This window comes from Brienomyrus brachyistius, chromosome 1, assembly GCF_023856365.1.
Source record: "Brienomyrus brachyistius isolate T26 chromosome 1, BBRACH_0.4, whole genome shotgun sequence".
Lineage (NCBI taxonomy): Eukaryota > Metazoa > Chordata > Actinopteri > Osteoglossiformes > Mormyridae > Brienomyrus > Brienomyrus brachyistius.
Genome location: NC_064533.1, coordinates 28,173,670 through 28,194,177, shown reverse-complemented (window position 1 = coordinate 28,194,177; position 20,508 = coordinate 28,173,670). Strand labels below are relative to the sequence as shown.

The window sequence follows — 20,508 nt, the reverse complement described above, 5'->3', positions numbered from 1 at the left end:
GACTAAGGAGGGATATGATCCAAATATATTAGATTCTAACAGGTTTGGATGCTGTTCAGCCAAATGACTATTTCAATATTAGTTTAAATACTAGAAGTTGCGGCCATAAGTATAAATTAGCGGGAGAACATTTGAGGAAGCACTTCTTTAAACAGCGTGTAGTTGGAGTATGGAATAGTCTAGTGCTAGTGTAGCACAAGCTAAAACCCTGGGTTCCTTTAAATCAGAGCTAGATAAGATTTGAACAACTCTGACCTATTAGTTAAGTTCTCCCCAAATGAGCTTGATGGGCCGAATGCCCTCCACTCGTTTGTAAATTTCTTATGTTCTAATTATTATTAAAATAGTTATTATTGAACATTAGTGAAATTATTATTAGGTTAGATTAAATTTGATTAACTTTTTGATACCAGAGGGAAGCTATGTACGTGTGCATAGCATGTACATAGAGCACGGACAAACACGCATTTACAGTAGTGAAAAACAAGCAAGGTGTCAAGATACATAGTACTGTAATAATAGATGATTGCTACCTGTTTGAATATTTTATCAGCATTACCTGAATTATGCATTTTCTATTAAACCTTAAAACTTAAAAATGCTGCATTTAATCATCTTTGATTGTGTTTTGAATCGTCCCTAGTCCAAGATAGGTGTCATGCCCTGCATTCCTGCCCCCTCATTCTCTCCCTGTCAATCGTTTCTCTTACCTCTCATTTCAGCCCTCGTGTGGATCACACCAGATGCCTCTTGTTTGCTCCTCATCAGGGATGTATAAGAGTGTCTCCCAGTCCTGTGCTCCCCAGTCTTAATGTTACTACAAGCTTCTGCTCTTGAGTACGTCCTGTGCCTTGTGATCCTGCCTAATCCTAATCTCTCCGTTTGGATCCTTTGTTATCCGTTTGATTTCCACCGACGTCTCCCTTCGCCTCTGTCCTTGCCCTTGATGTGATGATAGGAAAATGGAGCAAATTTAAGCCCCAAAACTCTGAGCTATACGGCACCTGTACTGCTTGCCATCACGTGACATGTGATCAGTGCACCTAAACCCATCTGGCAGCATAGCTGGCCACCTTGGGCACTGTCTTCTGTGGGCTGATGTACTGTAACAGGTTGATTTTACTTCGCTTCTGATGGGGACCGTCGGCAGTGACGCTTGCCTGGGATGCCACATGGCGTCTGAATGGCACTGCATTTGAAAACATCACTTTTAAAAATTGCCCTTACAGTTTTTTTGCAGAAGTTCTGGACACAATTTACCTGGTCTGCAAACTTAGATTTGTGTCAAGGATAATCTGAAATGTCATCCATCCAGTATAGGCTGGAGCAGCTGGGATGTAATCTGTGAGTTCATTTCCTCAAAACACTGCCTCCTTTTCCTCACCATTTCTGACAAGAAAGATCTGGCTATATAGTGAATATGTGCTGTTCGTGATTCATAATGTGCAGAAACTAAATGGGAAAATAAGAAAAGTTGTTTAAAAATGAGGGACGGATACCTTAATCTTGCAGCCAATGATCCATGAAGCTGTTATCTTTTAAAGTTTTGGATAATGTATCCCATTGAGTATGGCCTGAAGTCCATGCGTCTTAATTTATCAAAGCCTATAGTGTGGAGTCGGAAGGAAACAGTGAAATTTACTGGGGTTTGTGGTATAATGTGATAACTTTGTCCTGCTAACGAGGCACCCATACCTTGAACATTTATCTTATACACATAATGCATGTAGTCAATTTATGATAGAACTCCATTATGAAGTGAATAAGTTGCATAAATAAGAATGAGGATTTTTTTTTGGTTCAATTTATAGAACTGATCTACTGTCCTTTTTATTTAAGTGAAACAAATGTTCTATTCAAAGAGCTGTTGGGGGGGGGGGGGGGCAGCGCGTACTGCTGCACTTCAGCTCAGTTACTTTCAATGAAACAACATGTTTATTAAAGTCTTATTTTTATTAAAATATTGGCCATCTCCGAATCTTGTGAATGTATATCAATCAATTCTGGTATAATTAAAATGAAAAATGTAAACAGGCTTTGGCATTTTAAATGTAAACAATCAGCCAATCTCCAAAAGCCTGATAAAATTTCAAGTACTTTTTTGCAAGCTTATAATCTACAATGCTTTCATTAAAGGATAAAAACCAACACCAAAGCCACAACATACAGAACATAACACATGCTGTTCGCAAAGACTACTGGAATTGGCGCATTTACTAACTGGGGCTGGGTTTCCCATACAGAAGCTTTGTAAGCCTAAGTAGTTTGTAAAATCCCTCTTACAAATCATCTTAGATTTTTGGAAAGTTTCCCAAAAGCACTGTAACTTAAGTACTACTTGAAAATGCTCGTAAATGTACATATGCTCTTAGTCGTCGTCAATGGCAAAGTGCGACAATGCAAATGAGTCAGTGGAGTCGTCAGCTTGAAGTTAAGTCACACTGCTGTCTACACTGTTGTAGACCTAATGCATGTTTTTTTATTATCCATCCATCCATCCATTTTCCAAATCGCTTATCTTACTGGGTCGCGGGAGGTCCGGAGCCCATCATGGAAGCGTTTTTTTTATTATGTTGTGCAATTATTTTCTTGGTGTTGGGACATAAAAATAGAGTTTGAGGGCTATAAAATTCTTAGAGGGACAGTGAAAAAGGCAGGGACAGAAAAAATGAGTTAATTGAAAAAAGGTAAATAATTAAATTTTAAAAATGCAAAAACTGACTATCAGAGATGACCTGAAGTCATACCATATGACTCCCCACACCATGATGTCATACCCTATGGCTCCTCACACCATGATGTCATACCCTATGGCTCCTCACACCATGATGTCATACCCTATGACTCCCCACACCATGATGTCATACCCTATGGCTACTCACACCATGATGTCATACCCTATGGCTCCTCACACCATGATGTCATACCCTATGACTCCCCACACCATGATGTCATACCCTATGGCTCCCCACACCATGATGTCATACCCTATGACTCTCCACACCATGATGTCATACCCTATGGCTTCCCACACCATGATGTCATACCCTATGGCTCCCCACACCAAGGTGTCATACCCCATGGCTCCCCACACGATGATGTCATACCCTATGGCTCCCCACACCATGATGTCATACCCTATGGCTCCCCACACCATGATGCCAGGAGTAATGCCAGTGTGTCTCTCCACAACATTGGCAGGATTGGTCCTTTCCCCTCAACACCCCCAGTAGCAGACACAATAGTCATCCGTGGTAATGCAGAACCGAGATTCATTGCTGAACATGGTATGATACTCGTTATCAGTCCATGGCTCCTGGTCATGGCACCACTCTAAACACAACCGTCTCTGTGACAGCCTGTGCATGGGACGGTGAACCCGACGTCCAGCTGATGCCAGTCATTTGGACACAGTGCGGAATGACACGGGGTGCTGTATAGAGTCTGATACCTGTGTCCGGATGGCAGGGGCAGATGTCATAGGGTTCTGTAATGCTTGTGGTCTGTCTTGGGTGACCGGAACCTTCACGACGTGTGTGGGTGCCTCACCTGCCCATTGCTTCCAATATCGGGCAGCTGTGACATCTGCATTACCCACAATTGCACAATACGACCACCTGGCCTCATGCAAACCGACAATGTGACCCCTATCAAACTCCGTTAAGTACTGCCAGTGCTGTACAATGTGTCTACGAGGCATCTCGGTGTCTGGTGACTAGACGTGTCAGCTCCTTCCAAATCAAAGCATTAGCATACCAATCGCTGGTCTGCACATGCACCAAAGCACATCCAAATTGGATCACTACTTCTGGGGGCTTTAGCTTTTCTTTGTCACTGAGTGTATGCTAATTTGTGTGATATTTTTAGATTTTTAAAATCTAAGACGTGTATCTCCAAAAAGTTCGATTACTCTATATTTGAAAACCAGTTCGACCAATTCACTGAATAGAAATTCAAAGGAATAATTTGTTCAAATTGGACTTGCTTAATTGCCTGTAGGTGTGAATGGTGTGTGAGTGTGCCCTGCGATGGGCTGGCCCCCCGTCCTGGGTTGTCCGACCCAGTAGGATAAGTGGTTTGGAAAATGGATGGATATATCCATCCATCCATCCATCCATTTTCCAAACCGCTTATCCTATTGGGTCGTGGGGGTTCCGGAGCCTATCCCAAAAGCAATGGGCACGAGGCAGGGAACAACCCAGGACGGGGGGCCAGCCCATCACAGGGCACACTCACACACCATTCACTCACACATGCACACCTACGGGCAATTTACAGTAGCAACTCCAATTTACCTCAGCATGTTTTTGGACTGTGGGGGGAAACTCAAACCCAGGTCCCAGAGGTGTGAGGCAACAGTGCTAACCACTGCACCATCATGCCTCCCCCATATAAATATGTGTGTGTGTGTGTGTGTGTGTGCGTGTGTGTGCGTGTGTGTGTGTGCGTGTGTGTGCGTGTGTGTGTGTGTGTGTGTGTGTGTGTGTGTGTGTGTGTAAAGCCACAAAATAACATATTTCAAAAGATGCTGAAAATTATCTAAGTCTGATTCAACTTTATTTTATATACAGGTACTAACCCTTTCTGAAGGAGACCTAGAATGTGACATTGTCAAATAGGAACAATCGTGTAGAAAATGAGTTTGTTTAGAAAGTGCATTGTACTGATTTGAAGTGAAGTGAATCCAGTTTGCCTTTATTTGAAGCAGATTTTGACATATTTTTATTTTTTAATCAATGAAAGAGTTATGGGAACTGAAGTGTGATGCGCTACATTCATATTAAATGTATTTTAAAATTGCATGATTTTATTTGAGAGTAAAGCTTTTGATTTCCTTCCTTAATAATCATGCCCATCTTTCTTCCTGCTTGGGTATGTTTTTCCATCTCGTCGCTGATATGATGTCATCTGGGATTCGCTCATTTTCCCTGGAATAATATGAAACCTCTTATATAATATATACTTCACTAGAATCATCATATCCGGTCCACAATTCAGTTGGCTATTTACTTTTTACTGTCCTGGTTGTTCATTGCGGTCACGCCCACCTCCAGATGAGCTCAATGGACAATCACCCACATCTGAACTCAAAGCTCTTCCTGATCGATGCCTCTTTGCTTTGTCTAGATGTCCACTTCCATCTATTTAGATTTCGATTCATTAGTTTGGTCCTGGTTTTGACTTTTTGGCTTGCACTCTGGTTTCTGGTGCAGCTCTGCCTCTCGGATACCGTCTGCATACCTCCTGACCTCGCTTTGTCCTTCAGCACCCTCCTTTGTGGTACCCAGTGGAACACAGTGTCTGAGTCCTAGCTGGACACGGGGTCTTAGCTGGATGCATCTCAGTCCGTGCCTGCAGTCCTGTCAGTCCCGAATATGCGGATGCCCTCCAGCTGATGAAAGGTCTGACATCCAGGATGCCTGCCTGCCAATGAGGGTGAATGTGGATCTGGGTGTACCATTTAGTCAGGGTTAAGGAAAATCTAATTTTATTAACTCCAGATTTTGTGTCAGGAATATAGAGAACCACTTATTTATAAGTATGTTCTGTTACGGATTTATAATGCTAAATAAAATAAAAATATAATTCTAGAAATGCCCTGTGTTGGACTGGCATGCCATCCACGGTGTTCCGCTGCCTTTTCCCTGTACATCCTGGGAATGGCTCCAAACTCTCTCTGACCCTAACCCTGGCTTATTTATTTTTCCCATTGAAGTTGCTCTGGTCAATAACAAGATTTAAATTGCCAATAGTATTTTTTCCCATAAAGTAATTTCATTCACTGAACTATTCTTCAAATAACTTTATGTACTTCACAGTTTTCAGTCGGATGGAAGGAAAACTCAAAACGAGAAATCACAAGGAGTGCTATAAGGACAGGCTTGAACTATATCAACTTCTGTACTTTTCCAGCTTCATGTAATCTATTCTTTGAGAATAAGCTAAACATCATCTAATGTCCAGCCACTCACTCAGGTCTGATTGACAGGGGGCCTGTCCGGGCAGCACAGGCGTCTAAGCTGGGGGACCCCCTGGATGGGATGCTGGTCCATCACAGGACACACGCCACGAGGACCTCTAAGATGCCCATTGGACTAGAATGGAATAATGACCGTTTTTTTTAATCCCTGTGGGGATTCATTGTCTTGTTCCCCATACAGGTGAGAGGAAATGTGGGGGTTCCAGTAAATCAGCCCCCTTGTGATTATGATTCCATTAGGACACAAATAGGCCACTTGCTAATGCAATAAATATGTTTTGCAAAGTAGCTTTTTACCTTGACTTGAAATATTTATGCATATTTAAACCTATACAAAAATCATAGACACACTCTATCGGTAAGTATCTTAAATAAGGGGAATTAAATATATATGGATACCCTTCTTTCACTGTTCTTTATACTGCATACCCATATTATAAATGATCATGACTATTGAATTGGCTACTTGCATGTGTTACTAGAGGGTATTACAGTCTCAGCAGGTTTCTGTGGGTTCAGTATAGATGAAATAACTAATTTTGATAACTAGGTACAATGCAATAAATAGCTAAGTACATATATCCATTCAATTTCCAGCTGCTCATCCAACAAATGATACGTGAAGAGGTGTAGAGGCAAATCCAGGCAGCATAGGGCAAAAGGCTGGGCTACGCCCCAGATCGCAGAGAAGACACACACAATCACACGCCACGGAGCATTTAGAGATGCCCACTCACATACTCAGTGCACCTACCATTTCAACAGGGACTGAAATGAAAACCAGATGGATGAGCTGTGGAATGAAAAAGCTCGGCTTCATGGTTGTAACTGTTGCTTATTAACTAGTTCGGAAAAGTTCAGTAAGAATACAGCTAATGCAGATTGCAGATAAGTGACAGTGGCAGTAATGATTATACTAATGCCCATCTGATTTCCTCCCATAAAACAGCTAACTGATGAGCTGAATGCGATAATAATTATGTGATATGCATGTTTCATTCTCATACTGCAGTTAAGATATATAGCACAATCTTTATTTTAATAAAGATTAATGATCAACATGTAGCAAGCTGAATATGCTAGGAGAATTGATAGTGTAACAAAATCATTTTACAAAGTGGTACACATTAGTATCAGGGGTAAGTAAGAGGATCCTCTGGCACTTGGACTTATTTTTAATACGTTTTCTTGTTCTATGTACATTTAAAACCAGGAACTGTCGCCAAGTCCATAGCATATTCAACAAAGTAGAAGACAGAGTGTAAGACTGTCTTGGAAACCAGCCCAACAACAGACATCAGTGGAACAAATTGGTTTAGGGAACCAAGGTTGGAAAGGACTGTAAAGTCATTTTTCAGCCTTGGAGATGACAGAGGAGCACAGTGTTGGTAAGTGAAGAGGTATTCACGGAGCCTGCTGACTATTCAAAAGCACGACTCTGCCGAAGCTTGAGGGTCACATCGTTTTCCCTCCAAAAGCTACCTCCGGATTTCCCCATTGGTCACGCACATTTATGCTGGCTCAGTGAAAATGACATGGAAATGCGCTACTGCTCAAATTAATATGCATGAGGGGAGAAAGCTATAGCCCAGGTCCCTTCAGGAATCTGCAAGTAGCTGCCGGCAACTAGGCCGAAAGTTCCCAGGCTTAAAATTTTTACGTTTTCCCAGCTGTGGGATCATTCTCCATCATTCATCAAACAGAGGATAATTCTTCTTGAGAGTATACCGAAAGAAAGTACAGGAAAAAACTAAAACAGGCACTGTAAAACAATATGAATATATGAATAATTAAACGAACGATTCCATTATTTGGAAGATGCTTTCATCCTTTGCACAATTCAAGTGATGTGCAATTGAGTCTTGGGATTTGAACCAGAAACCTTCCGATCACAGGCACAGAGACCTAATGAACCACCCTTTCAAGAATTAGTATATGTATTATTTTCGTGTGATGATAAATTTGACGCATGTTTGTTGTATTTATATCTTGTGTCTATTCTTCAGATATAAAATTTTTTATATTACAGATTTCTTTTTAAGTATAACATTAGTCAACGAACTCTGAAACCTGCAAAGACTGAATTGAGGCATGTTCAGTGAAATAATTTTATTAAAAAATAAAATTAAAAGCTAAACTTTCCTGTTATTATATTCATCCTTGATAACCCATACTCCAGACAGGTAGCGTTCATATCAATAACTTTCTGTAAAGCATGTCCTGTGCTTATTCTTTGACAGTGTTAAACCCAGCTCAATATCACCCATTCTGGACAGAATTACTGCCCTTCTGCCTTGTTTAAACACCAGGGAGAAACCTACGAGAATCTCATCGAATCAAGTGGGTTTTCTGGTTTCTGTGTGAAACATTACACTGCGTTTGTTTCCTATCATATGTAGACCAGTCAAGAAAGCTGAGGGTGCTAAAGGAGCGCCAAGCTCTTTGCTGTTTTGTAAAGGAACAGTTGGTTATTTATATATATTTTTCTTTTATACATTGTAAAACCGTACTGTTTTGAACACATCCCAATTTTTTTTAAAAGTGGTAAGTTGGAATCAAATTGCAAGTGATAATGAAAACCTTTATATTAGCATTACTGTCATTTGCAGTATTAACATCCATCCATCCATTTTCCAAACCGCTTATCCTACTGGGTCATGGGGAGTCCGGAGCCTATCCCGGAAGCAATGGGCACGAGGCAGGGAACAACCCAGGATGGGGGGCCAGCCTATTATGTTGCCTAGTTTTCTACTTTCTGTATTTGTGGTGACCGTTTACAGCACATGGAGTTTCAGTGTGAGGACCGTTTCTGGGTCAGTGGTCTAGACCAGCGATTCTCAACCCATGGGTCGCAACTCAAGTTCTGAAAGGGTCGTGAGGCAGAGTTGTAAATGTAAGCATTTTGAAACCAGCACGCTCTTATACTGATCTACGATCAGATTTCCCAGCCTCAATCTTATAATTAACCTATATAAATGGGTCTTGGGTCTGCGACTGCTTAGCACAAAATTAGCGAACACAACCAATCCAAGAAATCAAACCACAGATGCTTAATTTAAAATTCACTGGCACATCCAATTAGACTTGTGCAATAGGCATTGATTGGTGTAAATTGCAGTGTTCACTGTGCTTGATCAAAGCGTTAATTTAAGCCTATACCTGATATAGTGTCTAGACTAAGCTGGCATGGTAAAAAGTAGGTCACAGTGCAAAAAAGATTGAGAACCACTGGTCTAGACACCCCTGAGACATGATCTTACTGCTTTGTCTTACATTTTCGTGTCTAGCAGTGTTGTTTGATCTCAGGCTTTAGGATTGGAAGGGAATTACATTCAGGGGTGCTGCCAGCGCCCTGTAGTGCCTGCATCTTTTACACTGATATGCTCTGTTTTAATATCAAATAGCATATTCACAGGCAGGACTTTGCATACATAACCATATGCCAAACGTTATGTATTATTGACCTCCAGTATGTTTTTAATCAAAGCCTAATACAACTTTCATGTTGTTTAATTGTTGCTTCAATGTGAAGATTTAGAAAACAGGGCATTCATGTTCAACCCTAAAGCAAAATGGCAGTCGTGTGTCACTGCATTCCAGTTGTGTGCTGAGGCTAAGGCTTTGCCTCCTTTGCACTGCCAAAGCTGCACTGCTGAAGCTTTGAAGACAAGCCTAAAAAACCTGAGAGGTGCCAGCATTCTCATAAGACTAACGATAGTCACTTGAGATGATAATTACTGAAGACATTTGTCTTTTAGCAAATGAGGATTCAGTATCCTGTACGCTCTGGCTTTTCCAGCAGATTCCAGAAAGAGAATTCGGTGTCTTTCAGTGCCCTCTTCTGGAAGTATCAAGAAACTGCAAATGCAAGAATTTTAAAGGAAGGCATGCCAAGGATGGAATTGAAACAGTTTTTTTTTCTTAAGCACTGTTGCCTTTCTTTTTCAACATATTTTCAATTGATGGTCTTTTAATAATTGTGATCGGCTGAAATTCAAGAAGTCCCATCTTACAACTGCTTATACAATGGAGGGTCACAATGGGCTATTAGATGATATTATGTTGTTTGTTTAGATAAAGAAATCTTTACATTTATTTTGCAGATACTATTGTTTAAAACATAAAAGTGAGGATCAGAGAGCAAGGTCAGACAGTCCCTACAGCTATTGGAAGATGCTCAAGGGCCCAAACAATGATATTACTCTGCTGATTATGGGATTAGATCCAGGAACCTTCAGATCATGGTCACAGAGTCCTGACATTTACTTTCTGTGTTTTCCAAAATTGTGTTAAAAATACTGAATGAAAATATAGACTAAAAAGCTTGTTTGTTTAATGCTTACAGCTGCTAGGCAACACATTGCACTTGTATGGGCACTGCACATGTTTTCATGTCAGTTTATCAAGTTTGATAAATTAACATACCATCCATCCATCCATCCATCCATCCATTTTCCATCCCTGATCACGGAAGCCATGGGCGCAATGCAGACATTAGCCCGAGATGGGATGCCCACGTATTTCAAAAGTGCATGCACATTTAAAAAATATATATATATTTTATGATTTTTTTATTATGACAAATGACACAAAATAGGTAAAGTTATTTACAAAGAAAGGCAGCAGTTCAACTTAGCGTGGTTTTTTGACTGTGGGGGGAAACAAAAAGTTGCTTTCTTATCTCCTCCATTTTGCTCAGACCTAACCACCCGAACATGCGTCATGTCGTAATTACAATTTTCCAACTCTCTAGTCGGATATTCCGAGCAGGACTTGAAGCAGCATACAATGTATATACACAGCATGTGTGAGTTCAATACATACTGTAGCCTCGTTGGATGGTGAAATAACAGAGACATTTTAGCCAAGGATATATTCTTATTAGTCAGCCAGCAGAATTTATTTGCATATTTTAGCTTGGTAGATGGCAAAATGAATTTGTAATGGTTTTTTTTAATCTTGACGGTATTTGGAATATCATTTCAGATAACTTGGCAATAAGGCTGAATTCAGACAGATCTCCTATTTTAAAATCCATTATTACTTATTATTATCCATTGTTATGAATTCATGTCCGGAAGGTTGTGGGTTCGAGCTGTATGGTTGGTAGAGTAAACATCTCGCTGTCACGACCCTGAGCAAGGCCCGCAACTCCCCAGGTTACTAGCTACCCCCCAAGCTTTCATCCACTTGTTTTTTTCTTTGCACAATTATCAGCTAAATTAATCAATGTAAGACCTTCACTCATTGTGTGCCTCAAAGAGGAAATATGGTATATGGATGTAATTAACTGTCAATTAACAACACTGTACCTCACATTTGGGGTGTTACGCATCAACAGGTCCTCGCGCTGCCAATATAACATGAAATAAACTGATCACACCATGGGAGGCTTCTAATACAAGACAAACATGATGCAGCATGTGAATGCAACACAGTATATGGCTCTTCTGAAAACATGGTGCAGATATATGCTTATGTTAATTGCAGCTACCAAATTGGTTTTGTGTTTGTTTTTATTAATGTTATGGTGCCACGTCTTTAAGTCGTTAAATACGGTTCACACAAATGAATTAATATGCAAACTACCCAGTAAGTGAATTCATTAATAAATTATTTTAAAGTGTCTTAATTATTGGTCACAAAGATACAAAAAATATATATTTTTTAAAAAGTGTGCGTCAAAGCTAACACAAAGTTAGCCCTGTAGCGGCTCATTTTTGCTGGTATACTGCTCCAAAGAAAGTTTTCTACAATTTTCAGTTACTAGGGGACTAACCAAATACAGATGCTCCTCTACTTACAAACTTTCAACTTACGAACTTTCAGACATACGAACGAAGTGGACAGTAAGTCCAAATTGTGTTCATTGGGCTCCCGTTTCCTGTCCACAACATCAATTTTTTTTCTGCACACCAATTCCGCCTAGTAGATCTTCTGACCGCTACTTCCGCCGCGCAGCAGCATAGCCTGCGTACTCCCAGCATCCTAGTTCTTTGTATTTGCGTATACCCTTAAAATGATGATGAATAACAACTTACGAACATTCCAAGTCACGAACGGCCGTTTGGAACGTATCTCATTCATAAATAGACGAGCGTCTGGACTTAAAATAACTCTTCTACATTCTTTCAAGATGTGTGCCTTTGTGCAAGTCCCATAACAGCTTTGCTATTTACGAAAAAGAAACACTTCATTAATGTTCAGTGAGAAAATGATATACCAGCTGCAATCCTCATGGAACAACTAGCTGGTGACATACGCAAACTCAACAGCACATAACCTATTCAAAATAATAATTGATTAATTTGATCAGTATTTCAATCCCTGCGTAATGTGTATGTCTGTGGGGTGATGGGGGGGTTGGCAGCATGAGGCATGGGGCTGGGCTACACCCTAGATGGGATGCGAGGGAGGAAAACCATACGACAGGAGGAGAAACACGAGGAGGAGAGAGGAGAGGAGAACCTACACTCCAGAGGTGCCAGCAGAGTCACAAACCCCCCATATCATCACAATCAATTATAGCTTTAACACTATTTAAAAAGTAGCTATTTGTTTACTTAAATACTATATGTGCGCCGTCAGACAAAATTGATCGCTCTGAAACTTTCCAAAACTAACTGTACATCAAAATATTTGGCTGTTTTATCGCATTGTACATAATAAAATGTATGTTTTGTAAAAATATAGTATATTATATGTCTTCTTTTGCCCTTCAATCTGCTATTCCTGCTTGGGGGTGATTCCCTGTAATGCAACAGTGATAATTAATTAGTAAATGTTTCTTAGAAGAGAACTACGAGAGCATTGTTAAGCAAAATCTTATTTTAAGGGGATATTATAATCAAAACATGAAGAAGAAACACTCACCGCTGTTTTATGCAGTCTTGTGGTCTGAAGTGTTGTATTTGTAAGCACTGTGAGAAATTATCATTTGAAACGGAGAATTAGAAGAAAAAAACACTTAAACGTTTTGTGGTCATTAGTTCTATTTTAAGAAAAAGAACTTACAATAGGAAGCCAATATCAATGTAAAGGTAACACAAGCGAAAAGCAGACCCCCTAAGATCCACCTGTAAGGTAAATGACATACATAATTAAAATTACTGCGTCAAAATGAGATGCCAGTTCATTTCCAGGAGAACTTGGTGAACACAATGTAACATCAGGGCGCATAGTTCACTCTTTCAAGAGACATAAATGTGTAGAAGCTTTACACTAATAAGCCAACAGAGCCACAGCTGTAAAGGCTGTTGGAGATGGCAAGTTTAGCTCAGTTAGATCATAAAGTCACTGGCTAGTTATCAGCCAGACTAAGTATGTGAGATTTCAGGGAGTCTTACCAAGAGAACACTGCCGTAAGAAGACAGACCAACAGAATGATGATGAAGAAAAGAACTTTCTGGGTCTTAGAGCCTGAAAAGCAGGGCGAATTTTACTGCACTGTAACTGCATTTACTTCCACATAAACAAAGGAAATTCACATTATGCAGCATTACTAATTCATAATATGGATGAGGATTTATTAATAAGGCTTATAAAATATCATGAAGTGTTCATACTGTTATGGGAATACTTTATTTTTGTTACAATTCAAATGTTTTGAATCTTACAGTATAGTACAAAATGAATGAGTATGCAAGCTGCGTTTGTCAGCCTGACATTTCACCTGTCAGCAGTTTCATATGACGGAGCTTCGCAGCAGTGAATGGCGATTGAGATGCGATGTCCAGGAACCCGCCCAGGGAATGACTGAACTGCTCCTGAGAAAAGCAGGCCTCGGTGTCCAGGGGCAAATCATGTAGCTCCCCCTGTTGGTGAGTTTGCGGAGTAGTTTTCTCTGGACGTGTTGGAATTGCGCCATGACCTGGATGACACATAGGCACGGGTCACTGTTCACTCGCCTTTCTACAGTTACGGAGGCGATGCAAGATATATTCCTATAACATTTGGAAAAACTTAAAAATCTATCTAATGTATTCCTGCTGAAGCATACTGTTTCCAATTTTCTATGAAAAAAAGATATTAAGGCAAAATTATGAGCCTTAAAAGTACAAGTAATAAAGAATAGGAAAAGCACAACATAACCAAAAGCAGTGGTTTATAACAGTGGTTCTCAAACCTTTTGGCGAGGTACCACTTTGGGTAAATACCACGAGCAGTGAAATACCACGAGGGTGAAAAAATTCCAGTAACATGAATAATAATTTGGGGATAGCATGTGGCTCTAAACCGTAGCAGGCTAAGTCTCTGTGCCTGTGGTGAGAAGTTTACAGGTTAAGAACCGTTTGAGAACCGCTGGTTTATAACATGAACACATGCCTGTTCACCCACCTCGAGTCAAGTCACCATCTCCCTCTTCAGTGCCCTTCATCCATGTTGTGTGAGTAAGCTGAGACTGGGGCGTCCTATCAGGCACCTTCCCTTGCAGCAAGGACTCATGCGATTGGCTCATGTCAAACACACTGGCCAGTGACTTGAATGACCTCCTCTTGCGTCTATTAAACACTCTACAAGGAGTGCAAAATGAAACACAGACCATCCTGTAACTGCCCCCTTCAAAAGTAGCAGCAGAGCTTGCAGGCTACATGTGATTTGTGTGAATTGGGGATATTTGATACATCCGCAGGCAGTGGTGGTGGTGCAGTGATGGTGCAGTGGTTAGCACTATTGCCTCACACCTCTAGGACCTGGGTTCGAGTCTCCGCCTGGGTGTGGAATTTGCATGTTCTCCCCATGTTGTCGTGGGGTTTCCTCTGGGTACTCCGGTTTCCCCCCACAGTCCAAAAACATGTTGAGGCTAATTGGAGTTACTAAATTGCCCGTAGGAATGCATGTATGAGTCAATGGTGTGTGAGTGTGCCCTGCGATGGCCTAGCCCCCCATTCTGGGTTGTTCCCTGCCTCGTGCCCATAGCTTCCAGGATAGGCTCCGGACCCCCCCGTAACCCAGTAGGATAAGCGTTTTGGAAAATGGATGGATGGATAATACATCTGCATTATGGTAGGTTGGCTTCCTGCTGAAGGAGCAGTTTGCTCTAACTGTAATGGAGGATTGCATGAATGGTCATGAAAAATGGATAGGAAAAAATTATATAAGAAAATATTTGTTTTCATTGCACAACTGTAAGATATCATTTATTGATCCTAGAGTGCAAATAATAGTGTATTGAGCAACAGGTAAAATTCGTCAACACAAGCTCATCTTGCCAGAGAGGGCCGAGGTTTGGGTAAAATTGAGCAATTAGTAATGAAATAAGTGTGATCTGTGTGTGGGAGTGAGTTTGTTCACTTTAACTAGGGAGCAAAACAGGAATTTTACCTGTTGGCTCAATTCATCACCTATTACTTGCAGAGAGTACAAATACAATTTCCAAAATTCATCCCATAACTTTCCTTGCCCAGTGAATCTGTTAGACATGATGAAAATGTCGGAGAAATGAAGACCACTGGGAAATGTGGTCCAAAGTCTGGTATCGTACCAAGGTGGTACTCACCGAACCATGTTCTCCTTGTAGGAAATGTTAGCTTGGGAGGGAGAGGGGGAGATGTTTCCCTCGTCCTCGGACAGAATGCTGTCGTCTGACAGGACATAGTAGCCATTGGTGAGGAGGCGGGTGCTACGGCGAGAGGAGCTTGGAGATTCCGCAAAGGAGCTGACAGAGAGGTGGTCCTCACAACTCCCAGGTGATATTGGGGATAGGCTGCAAAATAAAGGGCCATTCAATGGTTTTGTGCTGATAAAGATCATTTTAATGTGCCCCCTTTCAGTCTGTATGGGAAACTATAACATGTCTGTCAGCTAATAATAATAATAATAATAATTTTCAATAATGAAGAAATAATACAAAATAAATAAAATTACTTGACGATTTCTTATGGATTCAGTTCAGATGATCTGTTGAACATATAGTAACATGGTGTTTTAACAAATTTTATCTTTCTATCCATTATTATCGAGTCTTTTTTATTTGAAACAATTGCGACACCTATATCGTTACTATCAGCATTACCAAGCCAATGAAAGCAGAAGAAATTCAGGAGCTGAGACTCTTACTTTTGACATGACTGGACTGTAAGCATCTCCTTTTTTACTCCAGGTTGACGCTGTAAGATGAAGGCAAAGAGTGTTATCAGGGAAACTGCACTGAAAAGAAAGGACACACAATTTTAACAGCCAATGAGGACAGGAATGTTAAGTCATTGAATTACAAAGCTAATTAAAGCAGAAGAAATTCACAAGCTGAGACTCTTACTTTTCACATGATTGGACTGTAGGCATCTCCTTGATGCTTACGGGGGGCAGACAGGAGAGGGCAGCAGGGCAGGCAGGAGAGACGTCACAGGCAGAAGGTTGAGCAGGCAGGAGAGATGTCACAGGCAGAAGGGTGAGCAGGCAGGAGAGACGTCACAGGCAGAAGGGTGAGCAGGCAGGAGAGACGTCACAGGCAGAAGGGTGAGCAGGCCAGAGAGACATCACAGGCAGAAGGGTGAGCAGGCAGGAGAGACGTCACAGGCAGAAGGGTGAGCAGGCAGGAGAGACGTCACAGGCAGAAGGGTGAGCAGGCAGGAGAGACGTCACTGGCAGAAGGGTGGGCAGGCAGGAGAGACGTCACAGGCAGAAGGGTGAGCAGGCAGGAGAGACGTCACAGGCAGAAGGGTGAGCAGGCAGGAGAGACGTCACAGGCAGAAGGGTGGGCAGGCAGGAGAGACGTCACAGGCAGAAAGGTGAGCAGGCAGGAGAGACGTCACAGGCAGAAGGGTGAGCAGGCAGGAGAGGCGTCACAGGGAGAAGGGTGAGCAGGCAGGAGAGACGTCACAGGCAGAAGGGTGAGCAGGCAGGAGAGACGTCACAGGCAGAAGGGTGGGCAGGCAGGAGAGACGTCACAGGCAGAAGGGTGGGCAGGCAGGAGAGACGTCACAGGCAGAAGGGTGAGCAGGCCAGAGAGACATCACAGGCAGAAGGGTGAGCAGGCAGGAGAGACGTCACAGGCAGAAGGGTGAGCAAGCAGGAGAGACGTCACAGGCAGAAGGGTGAGCAGGCAGGAGAGACGTCACAGGCAGAAGGGTGGGCAGGCAGGAGAGACTTCACAGGCAGAAGGGTGAGCAGGCAGGAGAGACGTCACAGGCAGAAGGGTGAGCAGGCAGGAGAGACGTCACAGGCAGAAGGGTGAGCAGGCAGGAGAGACGTCACAGGCAGAAGGGTGGGCAGGCAGGAGAGATTGGTTTATGGCTGATGAAACCCAAAGGATGCCTTGAACCTACAGTGTCTGTTTGTATGGGTAGCTGTCTCATGAGAGACATTAGGTCCCATGATGGCTTGCATGGTGGCATAACAGCTAGTGAATATTAGACAATTTTACAGGACCAGGTTCCCCTATTATATTATCCCCCCCCCCGCCCCCACACACACACACACACACACACTGATGAACAAATCAGTGTGACGTCATGAACATTAGATCAAACACCTTCATAAGAAGAGCTGGAGCAAAGTAGATTTCTAGATTTCACTGTCACATCTGTTTCAAGGAACACAGAGAAAGTCAGAAACAACAGTTTCAGGGTATTGTATTAGGGGATTGGACAAACACCAGTGCTGGACAGGACAAACACCAGTGCTAGACAGGACAAACAGCAGTGCAGTACAGGACAAACAGCAGTGCAATACAGGACAAACAGCAGTGCAGTACAGGACAAACAGCAGTGCAATACAGGACAAACAGCAGTGCTGTACAGGACAAACAGCAGTGCAGTACAGGACAAACACCAGTGCTGGACAGGAAAAACAGCAGTGCAGTACAGGACAAATAGACGAAATAGGGAAAAAAAATGAAAAGGGCACATATTGCATGACATGTGACCCCCCCCCCCCCCCCCCCCCCAAACACATATACAGTAGAATGGTACACTATGTTTGGTGAAGTAGTCCCTGATTAAGATTGTTAAGATAATGTTTGTGCACTACAGAGGCAACCTAGATATCGCATTTTGGTATACAGAGGAACACATAGACGGTACGTTATTCATTTACTTTTATCGCATGTACAGGAATCTGCATCTCATAGTGGGACACCACATCACATTTTTCTCTCCATTACAAGGGCACTTCATAACTGCACCATTTTCCATCGTAAGGGCACCTTATAGGGCACTGTATCAGATTATCTCCATTACAAGGGCACTCATTAATACACTTCATCATATTTTGTTGCTCTATAGGGCACATCTCCTAACATGAAGAAGGCAAAATCATGTGAAGAGCAGCGAAAAGCGGTGTTTTTCCACCCAAAAGGGCACCTAAGCAGCATTTATTCAGCCACAGAGGCACTGGTCCCCCCCTCCCCCCTGTGTCTATCAGTGGGCTACAATGCTAAACACTAAACCACAATGTCACCCAGATAATATAACATTAACAGTAACTTTCTCAATACATACAGTATGGTCTTAATATTATGATACCTATGTGGTTATAGTCAATGGGAAATCTATGCAATTCCATTCATTACTCTGAATCAATAAACTACAAAAATCAATCCCTGGGTAATATATAAATGACTTTGACAAGAAGCATGAGGCAACATAATACACCCTGCAACTACTAACACTGAGCAATACCTGGAGTACAGCACCTTCTGCAATTGTTTGCAACTTTTTTTTGCTGGAATTAGCTAAAATAGAGGTATCCTGCCATAATAACAAAATTAATAATGTGAAGAGAGAGCAATCTAAGCAAGTGTACCTACTGAATTTATACAACTACGTTACATTTAACAGTACTGAAATGTTATTCCTGTACCTTGTGAAACTAAGATTTACCATCGAAAACAAAAAAGAATACAATCAGCCCGGAAATATTTTGAAATACACCGCACTGTTTCACGGAAGGATGAAATGCAGAATATTTCAGGGCTAATAAGGTCAAGCATGGGCAGGCAGGAGCTCGGCTTCCCTATCAGCGCGACCACGCACGCCTGTGAATGTCTGATCTTAAGTATCAGACGCTCCTTCGCAGCACCACAGCAGCCGTGTCTTAGGAAACGGTTTGTTTTCTATTCGTTTCTAAGGAAAAGAAACAAACTGCACAGATGTACCGAGTTCAGAGACTGGTGCGGTTTGTGTCAGGAAGCGCTATGCATCATGCAATACCGCCGAGGCTCAGTCTCCCACCTAAATAACGAATATTTAACACACTCTCTCATACATTAATATTTGCTGTGATAAAAAGTCACACAGTGACTGCAAGGGAATTATTATTTCCCATCTATATTTCTTTCTATTATTATTCACCTGACATAAGTTCTACAACGCCAAGCACGTTTCACTTTTTATGGCCACTTTTTTCCGAAGTACCGTACTTTCCTGTTTTTATTATTCTCGCTTACTGTTAGTTATATGGTTGCCAGGTCACGCATTTGGCGCGACACTCACGCTAACGCCAGAAATCTTACGGCAAATCTGTACTATCCGATTATAAACCTGGAATTAGCTGCATCAAAAACGCAGGGTAGTTTGCAAACCCGATCGACTACTTACCAGGTAATAAAACTGTTATACACACGAAAATGCGTCTACAGACTTGTCTCGAATGGAAAACCTCACTCCAGCACGCTGAGCAAAGTTGGCAACCTCGCTATTACTGTGACAAAATGTAACTCACGTTTAGTAAACCGTTTAAACGTGAAAGGGGTTGTTGAAGAACCTAAGAGGATTCATCTTCAAGTAGTCTTGAAATATCTCATGACATTTGGAGCCAACAAATAATGCGTGTCTTATGCTGTAATGTGTGTAGTGTAATAACAACGATAATAATAATAAACTCTAATTGTGTAATACATAAGTTGTCCTGTTTTAACTACGTTTAAAAATGCAGCTGATACTTACTCGCTTTAAGTCAGATTACTTCATTCATCCTAACTTCATAGCGTAGTAATGGCGTTTCTGGCAGACATGTCTGGTTAAGACAAGTTAAGATGACACTTGTCATAGTACCACACCCATTAAAACACTGTCACGGAAGCTGTGACATTAAAGCAACACGTGCAGGTCCCATAGAACCACAATTTAATAAATTTACCGGTAAATTATAATACAGTAACATCGCCAAATTATAAACATCGCAGGTTTGTTTCATCTTTACTAAGAGGTTAAATCACTGGTTGTAGCGGGTTTGAATAATTAGGTTACACACGTTCCCGTTTGCAGTTCCACAGCCCATTAAACGTTAGCAGTATATCTAAACTTACTGCTTTTTAATCCCTTGAAGTTTACATAATTAATCCTGTTATTGTGGTACCTTCCATTAAATACTGGAACAAGAAATAACAACGAACACATGCAATATTGAAAATGTCATTTTCATTCATACAAACAGAAACAGTTCCAGCCACAGTACCATATATAACATATAAATTTGCATGCGAGTATAGAAAATGGATGGTTGGAAATGAAAAAATTGAATGTTTGTATCCAGACTATTTTGGGGCGTTCGAGGCTTCACCTGAACTAGCGCCGGATGATTTGCTT

General features: G+C 41.5%; 1 protein-coding gene across 6 annotated transcripts in view; it reads right to left on the bottom strand.

Annotated features, from left to right (window-relative positions):
• LOC125748658 (transmembrane protein 71-like) overlaps nt 1-20,508 on the bottom strand; it is a 30,148-nt gene extending 9,640 nt beyond the window's left edge. Inside the window, exons 1-9 of one of the 6 annotated variants that reach the window (XM_049025133.1) lie at nt 19,867-20,508; nt 16,040-16,089; nt 15,480-15,686; nt 14,318-14,493; nt 13,653-13,850; nt 13,327-13,399; nt 12,995-13,056; nt 12,854-12,900; nt 7,154-12,730 (exon numbers count right to left, since the gene is read on the bottom strand). In XM_049025133.1, coding sequence (XP_048881090.1) covers nt 12,707-12,730; nt 12,854-12,900; nt 12,995-13,056; nt 13,327-13,399; nt 13,653-13,850; nt 14,318-14,493; nt 15,480-15,686; nt 16,040-16,065 — 813 coding nt within the window. In that variant the 5' untranslated portion in view covers nt 16,066-16,089; nt 19,867-20,508 and the 3' untranslated portion in view covers nt 7,154-12,706. Of the gene's footprint in view, nt 1-7,153; nt 12,731-12,853; nt 12,901-12,994; nt 13,057-13,326; nt 13,400-13,652; nt 13,851-14,317; nt 14,494-15,479; nt 15,687-16,039; nt 16,125-16,238; nt 16,378-19,866 lie in introns of those variants that run through there. The other 5 variants (XM_049025125.1, XM_049025110.1, XM_049025119.1 and 2 more) reach the window with 5 other exon arrangements.